The sequence below is a fragment of the Pteropus vampyrus genome, unplaced genomic scaffold (genome assembly GCF_000151845.1).
Source record: "Pteropus vampyrus isolate Shadow unplaced genomic scaffold, Pvam_2.0 Scaffold150, whole genome shotgun sequence".
NCBI lineage: Eukaryota > Metazoa > Chordata > Mammalia > Chiroptera > Pteropodidae > Pteropus > Pteropus vampyrus.
The window spans coordinates 604340-614058 of record NW_011888931.1 but is presented as its reverse complement, the minus strand read 5'-3'; the positions used below and the strand labels follow the sequence as shown (position 1 = coordinate 614058).

The 9719-nt window shown below is 32.5% G+C and overlaps 1 protein-coding gene across 11 annotated transcripts in view; it reads right to left on the bottom strand.

Moving 5' to 3' along the window:
- The window catches only part of ARHGAP12 (Rho GTPase activating protein 12), a 124962-nt gene that overhangs the window by 46437 nt on the left and 68806 nt on the right, over window positions 1-9719 (bottom strand). For 6 of the 11 annotated variants that reach the window (XM_011369477.2, XM_011369478.2, XM_023536152.1 and 3 more), the window contains exons 5-6: window positions 6815-6955; window positions 5299-5379 (exon numbers count right to left, since the gene is read on the bottom strand). In XM_011369477.2, the coding sequence (XP_011367779.1) occupies window positions 5299-5379; window positions 6815-6955 (222 nt within the window). The remainder of the gene's footprint in view (window positions 1-5298; window positions 5380-6814; window positions 6956-9719) is intronic. The other 5 variants (XM_011369481.2, XM_023536159.1, XM_011369479.2 and 2 more) reach the window with 1 other exon arrangement.

Below are 9719 nucleotides of genomic sequence, written 5' to 3'. Positions count from 1 at the left end.
GTTTCCTTATGTTATAGTATCAAAAAATTAAAGCAGAAATGAGGGATAGAAGCCTACCTCCATTCACTCCCAAGGGCCTATTCTTTAAACCAGCACAACCAACAAGTTACCTTCTCTGATGATACAAGATGTAATACACACATAAAATTTCAATATACATTCTCAAAGTAGTTAATTAATCATAAAATACTAGATTCATGGTTTGTTTGCTTTTTAAATAACCTGGTTATAAAAGGGAGTATAGGAAGTGAAGTGGTATATCATAATGGCATATTGAGAAAACTGTTCCCAAAAATCTATTCTCCAAGAAAAATACAGTCGGCCCTTTGTATCCATGGATTTCACATCCACATATTTAACCAACTGCAGATCAAAAATACTGCCCCCCCCCGCAAAAAAATCCCAGAAAATTCCAAGCAGCAAAACTTGATTTGCCACATACTGAGCACTACACTGATTCCATGAGAATGAAATGATGTGTAAGCACACCCTTCTGAAGCCTGTATGCAAATACTATGCTATTTTATATAAGTGACCATCCTTGGATTATGGTATCTGCAAGGGAAGAGTAGGGGCAGGGGCCTTGGACCAATCTCCCACGGATAGAGGGATGACTGTATAAAGAAGTATGTTTATTGAAGGAGTCTAAACAGAACGATACTCAACAGGTCTACTCTTAAAAAGGTCTGTGGTAAGCAGGTTCTGACACCGTAAAAATCACTGTAATTGTAAGCAGTTTAAAACCATGAATCAATAGTTAGACTGAGTTTTCATGTTGTCAACTGACATGATTACAGAATTACAATGAAGAATACTTCCATGAGTTTTAAAATACTACTAAAATTTCAGTACACAACAATTTTATGAGAGGATTTGGTCAAGAAAACTAGATGAGAAAAAAAGAAGGTACCTTTTCATTAGTATAGTCACTGGTATATAAGGTATGCCCACGGTCATCCAACTCTTCTGACCAACCCCTTGGAGGAGAACCACACTGACTATCTGACTGGCTGTGACAACTGCTGTGGTAGTTTTCTTCTGATGAAAGAAGCTATAAATAGTCAGAAACATAAGGATTTTTCTTCTTTGAATAATATAAATATGCAGCAGTTGAAAATCTAAGAGACTGGCTATAAGTACTAAAATATCTTGACTATATTTGAATATTTAATTTTCAAAACAAATTAGTCTTTTAAATGGTACACTGTAAATGCTGAGGTGAAATTAATAAGTTACTTTATCACATTAATGCAACTCTAGAAAAGTTCACCATAATAAAAATTGAAAACAATGTTTTCAAACTGAGAGATAGAATGCTACCTCTTATTTAATGCTGGTTTTGAACTGAAATCCAGTTTAAAAAGACAGAGGTGCGCATGTGTATACAAGTCTATGTGTAAGCAAAGAAAGTGATGAGGACACTCCAATAGACAGCATCTTTAAAGTTCTCACCTATGTATCACAAGTTCCTAGCCAAATGCCTAGCAAACAGTGCTCAATACAAATATCTTGAACTATTTTTAAAAAGTGTGTGGGAGGCAGCAGGGTAGAAAAGATACTTGCTTTGTAACACTATATTTTATGTTCTAATTTATTGGCAAGTTTCCCTAAAGCACCCAACCAAATGCTTATTAAATAATTGGAAACTAAACTTCAAAACAAGAAAAAATGAGAAAATTCAGAAACAATACAGAGAGATTAAGAAATTCAGTAAAGAAATAATTTAGGCATGCCTTTACTTAAGAAAGCATGATAAACTTGACATATGAGAGAAACAAAATATTTTTTTATTTAAGAAAATTTTTTATTTTTAAGAAAATTTAACAATTTCTGCTTTTTCAAATGAGAGGCACCATATGTGACTAAGTAGCAATTTGCTGGCAGTACTGGGACTTCATTCATTCCACAAATATTTACTGGGTTAACTCTCACATGCAAATGATCCTCCCAGGGTCACTTTCAGATAAAACAGTTTCTACAATTAAATCTTATTTGATCAGACTATTTTCTACCACCATAATTTGGTCTGAAGCACTAAAATGGGTTAGATTCTAAATGTTGTAGAAGACATAAACAGCCTAATATTAATATGTTCACAAAGGCTGACAGAGACAACATTGCAGAAGCCCTGCACAAAGTGAGCTATATGTTTTATAACAGTAATATTTTTAAAAAATGAAAAGCCTAATTTAAAAATCAGGGGTTTGTTTTTATTTAATTGAGACCACTTAAAATGTAAGCTCAGATAAGAGAAGTGTAATAACATCTTTTAGAAATGGAATAAAAAAGGCACTCTAATTAGTTACATTAATTTAAGAAACACTAAATTATTTTCTCATAAATATGACTTTCTATTTGACAAAATGCTCACAATTTCTCAATTTTTGAGCAGTAAAGATGTTCCCTTGTGCCATGAAAAGTAACCTCCAGTATCCTGATATATTTTATTATTCTAATAAACCAGAAGTATCTTTAAGATCTTGATATTTACTGCCAGAAAAAAAAGCCATTTAAGGACAAGTAAATAAAAATTAAGATTATTTTCGGCACACGTTCTCCAAATGTTAACTGCTCTATACTTAGTAACTGCATTCAGCAGGGTATCTGGCTCAGTAACTTGGGGGTATGTATTCTACAGCAAATGTAGCCTAGTAGACATATAAGGGGAGTATACAGATGTTCCATTTACAGAAGAATGACAGGCAGACACCAACTGATCATCTGGATAAAAACAGTTTAACATACTACATAAAAAAAATTTTTTTAATCATTAATGAGCAAGAGGTTAGTTAAGAAATACTCAGAGGTCAAAAACTAAGTAGAAGCAAGAATCCAGGAAAAAAAGTAGAATAAAAAGACCAGCTTTCTCCTTAAAAGTATTTGCCCAACTGCAAACTAGAACACTGTTTTCAAGGCCATGCAGTATCGGGGAACAGGACTCAGGACCACCAAAGGCAAGGAGTGTAAAAGGATACTCCACGATACAGAGCTGGGAAACCCAAAGAATTATACCTGAGATTAAACTAGAAAGAACTTTTTATATATTTTTTTTTTTTGGAAAATTTAACAAGCAAGCAAACAAAAGAACCCAAATTGCTATGCTATGGTTCATAAAATAAGAATACTATAGGTCTCTGAGCACTTGGCACAACTTCAATGTTTAAAGGATAAATAAGGTTTTATCCTCAGAATCAGACCAAAAAGTACAAATTAATAATAATGGAAATTTTAAAAAAACACAAATGTTTTATTAAATTATATTTCATAATTTTAAAGAGCAATAATGTAGAACTTTCAATCCTGATATGTGCGAGGATCAATTTATAGCGTTTTTAAATATATTTTTATTTTGACCTTTCTTCATTCTTGGTACTATTTTATGGTTAACTTTAAATAAAAACACAATGTGACAGTCTACGGCCATGCCAGCCTGAACAAACCCAATCCCATCTGATCTCAGAACCTAAGCAGGGTCGGTCCTGGTTAGTACTTGGATGGGAGACGACCACCACCTAGGAAGACCAGGTGATATAGGCATTAAAAAAAAAAAAAAAAAACACAATGTGACAAAACTATGGAAATGATAAAATGAGGAAGGGGGAGGGGGTGAACAGGCAGAGAACAGAGGATTTTTAGGGCAGTGAGTTTATGACATTACAATGATGGATGTAAATCATTACTCTTTTGTCCAAACTTATAGAATGTACAACACTAAGAGTGATCCTTAAGGTAAACTGGACTGGGATGATTATGTGGTGTCAATATTGGTTCATCCTTGGTAAAAATGTATCACTGTGGTGAGTGATGTTGAAAACAGGGAAGGCTACGCATGTGTGGGGGCAGGGGGCATATGAAAAATTTCTATACCTTCCTCTCAATTTTGTTGTAAACCTAAAGTTCTCTAAAAAGATAATCTTTTTAAAAAACCCACAATGTAATAATATCTTCACAATTTCTGCATGTAGAAGATTTTATCATTAAAATATAGAAATTATCTTCATTTACACCAATATGTTAGGCTGCAAATAGTATTTTAAAAAAAACAAACATGTTATCTAAATGTAAATTTTAATATGACTTCTAATCTAGAAAGTATTAATTTAAATAACAAAGTGGTTAAAGATAGAAATTTTTTTTTCCCCTGCTGGACAAAAAAGAAAGTATCTATGTAAAATGCATGATGAAGTGTCAAAATGCTTATTTGAAGATCTGACAAGGATTTTTTAACTACAAGAAACTTCTATGGTTGTACTATCTGATAGTCAAATTAACCAAAAGAACAATATTTCCTTTATCCCTTCTCCCCCTAACCCCCACCAAGTTTTCATTATAGCAACCTGCATTGTTCCTTGAGACCATAACATTTTAAAAGTTGTCAGTTATAATAGAGCTCTTTCATTACTGGCTCAACAGATTCACAAGGCGTGTTCTTAGAAATCAACTATAGGCCACATATCTTATTCTACTGCTATCGAGCCTTATAATTTCATAAAATAATTGGAGGCCAGATAATACTCACATAAAAAAAATCACTAAAAGCACTAGTTTACTAGTGTTTCCTAACCCTCAATTTAGTAACCTTTGATGATTTTTTTCTACATCCATGTATATTTATTTATACTAGTAATACTTTTCTTTAAAATGACTTATTTTGGGGAAAACAAATTTCTTTAAAAACTAAAGTCTGTCTGGTAATTAATATCACAGATATGTCTGCTAATCATAGCTGTTTTCTAAAATATTAAGATAATATACCAATTAAAATTTAAATGTTTGCTCACATGTCATTTAAACTCAACCCTGGTATACTTGTCTAAAAATAGATACCCAGTGACAACCTAGAAGATCTTATCACATGCTGCCTATCTCAGCCAATAACCAACTGAATTATAACACATTTACATACAAGAATAAACTTGAATATTGAGATGCTTTTCTTTCTAAGATTAAATATAAGACCAACTTCATGTAGAAAACTCAATATATTCAGAATAAGTAGATATAAGATGGCATTATTGGCACTGAGGGGATGCTTATTTCCAGGAATAACAAAAACACCAATTTCGAGTTAAAGCAAAAGAATTTTTGGATAGGAATAATCAATACTATATAGCAAAGGAAATGCACATTTTAGAAAAATTTAGCCAGTCACAGGATTCTCAAAGGATTCTGAAAGAACGAGTCTTGCTGCTTTTTAGAAGTTGAATAAAATTTTAAAAATAAATCTACTGAAACCATTTTCATATTATTTCACCTACTATTTTTAAATGGTAATTGAGTGTTAAGGTTTATCATTACCTTTGGCAATTCCCATTCCGACCTAGATCCATCGGCACTGTAGTAATATTGTCTACCTTGATCGTCAACATGCTTGAGCCACTATAAAAACAGAACAGGTGTTACTTTTTAATTTAAGTAAAAGTGAGTTTAGGCTTATACAAACACAGATATTAATATTATTCTTATGAGTTTTATTCTACTTGCTCAAGAAAATGGCAAAAAAACAAAATTAGCAACCTTGCATTTTACGTTTGGTAAGAGTAAATAAACTCATTATTAAATGTAAGTCTATTTTCTCTTTTCTCCAAAGTCAAGAAAGCGGTTCAAGCACTACTTAGCATAACAAGAAATAGATAACATAAAGTATACACAGATACATATGCACTGAACTCGGGGTTGAGAAATTAACAAAAGAGGATTTTTCTTCAATCTTTAAGTATTAAAAACTACTGAAAAATTTAAATCAAATTTCATGCAGCCAACACAGCTTACTCAATATGATTTAAATAACAGTAACAACAAAACTACTTTACATAACATAATACAGGAACTCTGAGGGGGAAAAAGACCAAATATTGCTCATACAAACATATCATCTTGATTGTAAAATATATGAATACTGCTGTTTCCTTATGTTATAGTATCAAAAAATTAAAGCAGAAATGAGGGATAGAAGCCTACCTCCATTCACTCCCAAGGGCCTATTCTTTAAACCAGCACAACCAACAAGTTACCTTCTCTGATGATACAAGATGTAATACACACATAAAATTTCAATATACATTCTCAAAGTAGTTAATTAATCATAAAATACTAGATTCATGGTTTGTTTGCTTTTTAAATAACCTGGTTATAAAAGGGAGTATAGGAAGTGAAGTGGTATATCATAATGGCATATTGAGAAAACTGTTCCCAAAAATCTATTCTCCAAGAAAAATACAGTCGGCCCTTTGTATCCATGGATTTCACATCCACATATTTAACCAACTGCAGATCAAAAATACTGCCCCCCCCCGCAAAAAAATCCCAGAAAATTCCAAGCAGCAAAACTTGATTTGCCACATACTGAGCACTACACTGATTCCATGAGAATGAAATGATGTGTAAGCACACCCTTCTGAAGCCTGTATGCAAATACTATGCTATTTTATATAAGTGACCATCCTTGGATTATGGTATCTGCAAGGGAAGAGTAGGGGCAGGGGCCTTGGACCAATCTCCCACGGATAGAGGGATGACTGTATAAAGAAGTATGTTTATTGAAGGAGTCTAAACAGAACGATACTCAACAGGTCTACTCTTAAAAAGGTCTGTGGTAAGCAGGTTCTGACACCGTAAAAATCACTGTAATTGTAAGCAGTTTAAAACCATGAATCAATAGTTAGACTGAGTTTTCATGTTGTCAACTGACATGATTACAGAATTACAATGAAGAATACTTCCATGAGTTTTAAAATACTACTAAAATTTCAGTACACAACAATTTTATGAGAGGATTTGGTCAAGAAAACTAGATGAGAAAAAAAGAAGGTACCTTTTCATTAGTATAGTCACTGGTATATAAGGTATGCCCACGGTCATCCAACTCTTCTGACCAACCCCTTGGAGGAGAACCACACTGACTATCTGACTGGCTGTGACAACTGCTGTGGTAGTTTTCTTCTGATGAAAGAAGCTATAAATAGTCAGAAACATAAGGATTTTTCTTCTTTGAATAATATAAATATGCAGCAGTTGAAAATCTAAGAGACTGGCTATAAGTACTAAAATATCTTGACTATATTTGAATATTTAATTTTCAAAACAAATTAGTCTTTTAAATGGTACACTGTAAATGCTGAGGTGAAATTAATAAGTTACTTTATCACATTAATGCAACTCTAGAAAAGTTCACCATAATAAAAATTGAAAACAATGTTTTCAAACTGAGAGATAGAATGCTACCTCTTATTTAATGCTGGTTTTGAACTGAAATCCAGTTTAAAAAGACAGAGGTGCGCATGTGTATACAAGTCTATGTGTAAGCAAAGAAAGTGATGAGGACACTCCAATAGACAGCATCTTTAAAGTTCTCACCTATGTATCACAAGTTCCTAGCCAAATGCCTAGCAAACAGTGCTCAATACAAATATCTTGAACTATTTTTAAAAAGTGTGTGGGAGGCAGCAGGGTAGAAAAGATACTTGCTTTGTAACACTATATTTTATGTTCTAATTTATTGGCAAGTTTCCCTAAAGCACCCAACCAAATGCTTATTAAATAATTGGAAACTAAACTTCAAAACAAGAAAAAATGAGAAAATTCAGAAACAATACAGAGAGATTAAGAAATTCAGTAAAGAAATAATTTAGGCATGCCTTTACTTAAGAAAGCATGATAAACTTGACATATGAGAGAAACAAAATATTTTTTTATTTAAGAAAATTTTTTATTTTTAAGAAAATTTAACAATTTCTGCTTTTTCAAATGAGAGGCACCATATGTGACTAAGTAGCAATTTGCTGGCAGTACTGGGACTTCATTCATTCCACAAATATTTACTGGGTTAACTCTCACATGCAAATGATCCTCCCAGGGTCACTTTCAGATAAAACAGTTTCTACAATTAAATCTTATTTGATCAGACTATTTTCTACCACCATAATTTGGTCTGAAGCACTAAAATGGGTTAGATTCTAAATGTTGTAGAAGACATAAACAGCCTAATATTAATATGTTCACAAAGGCTGACAGAGACAACATTGCAGAAGCCCTGCACAAAGTGAGCTATATGTTTTATAACAGTAATATTTTTAAAAAATGAAAAGCCTAATTTAAAAATCAGGGGTTTGTTTTTATTTAATTGAGACCACTTAAAATGTAAGCTCAGATAAGAGAAGTGTAATAACATCTTTTAGAAATGGAATAAAAAAGGCACTCTAATTAGTTACATTAATTTAAGAAACACTAAATTATTTTCTCATAAATATGACTTTCTATTTGACAAAATGCTCACAATTTCTCAATTTTTGAGCAGTAAAGATGTTCCCTTGTGCCATGAAAAGTAACCTCCAGTATCCTGATATATTTTATTATTCTAATAAACCAGAAGTATCTTTAAGATCTTGATATTTACTGCCAGAAAAAAAAGCCATTTAAGGACAAGTAAATAAAAATTAAGATTATTTTCGGCACACGTTCTCCAAATGTTAACTGCTCTATACTTAGTAACTGCATTCAGCAGGGTATCTGGCTCAGTAACTTGGGGGTATGTATTCTACAGCAAATGTAGCCTAGTAGACATATAAGGGGAGTATACAGATGTTCCATTTACAGAAGAATGACAGGCAGACACCAACTGATCATCTGGATAAAAACAGTTTAACATACTACATAAAAAAAATTTTTTTAATCATTAATGAGCAAGAGGTTAGTTAAGAAATACTCAGAGGTCAAAAACTAAGTAGAAGCAAGAATCCAGGAAAAAAAGTAGAATAAAAAGACCAGCTTTCTCCTTAAAAGTATTTGCCCAACTGCAAACTAGAACACTGTTTTCAAGGCCATGCAGTATCGGGGAACAGGACTCAGGACCACCAAAGGCAAGGAGTGTAAAAGGATACTCCACGATACAGAGCTGGGAAACCCAAAGAATTATACCTGAGATTAAACTAGAAAGAACTTTTGTCCCTTTACTCCACACTAAGGAAATCACAGGAATCTTCTCCAATTATGAGGGGTGGGGAAATTCCTATTCACAAGTCCATCTTCATGCAATACAAATTACTACTACCTAACTGACCTGTAAAAACTAAAGCTTAAAATTTAGTTTCAAATGTTCATAGGATACTAGTTTAGGAATTCCTAGGCACTTGGCAAAAACAAAAGCAAGCCCTCTGTGAAGGTGCAAACTTCCAATCCTAGCATTAAAGGCTTCCTTCCTATATATGAATGTTCAAAAGCTATAATCTCACATTAATACACACACACACACACACACACACACACACACACGAAATAACATACTAATGACAGTCAGCAGAAAAAGAGATGGCATAATCAGACTCTCAAAGACTTTACATGCTAGAATTATCAAAAATAAAATATAAGACTAAAGAAAGTTATGACAAATAAATGCAATAAACAAGTGGTTCTTCACCGGATCTTTCATTGCAGGAAAAAAACTATAAAGAAGATTACTTGACAAGTAAAAAACACAGAATATTAACTTTATTAAATAATAGACCAGTATTAATTTCTGTGTGTGTAATAAATATATCTGTCACCAAAAACATATGTATTTATATTTATATATATTTATATGTGGTTTTGCTAGAAAACGTATACTTAAAAGAATAAAATAATTATGCTGTCTGCTCCAAATGGTTCAGAGAAAAATTACTGGAGAGTAGAGAGAATGAAGAAAGAAATAAAGCACATGTGGCAAAGTATTAACAATTGGT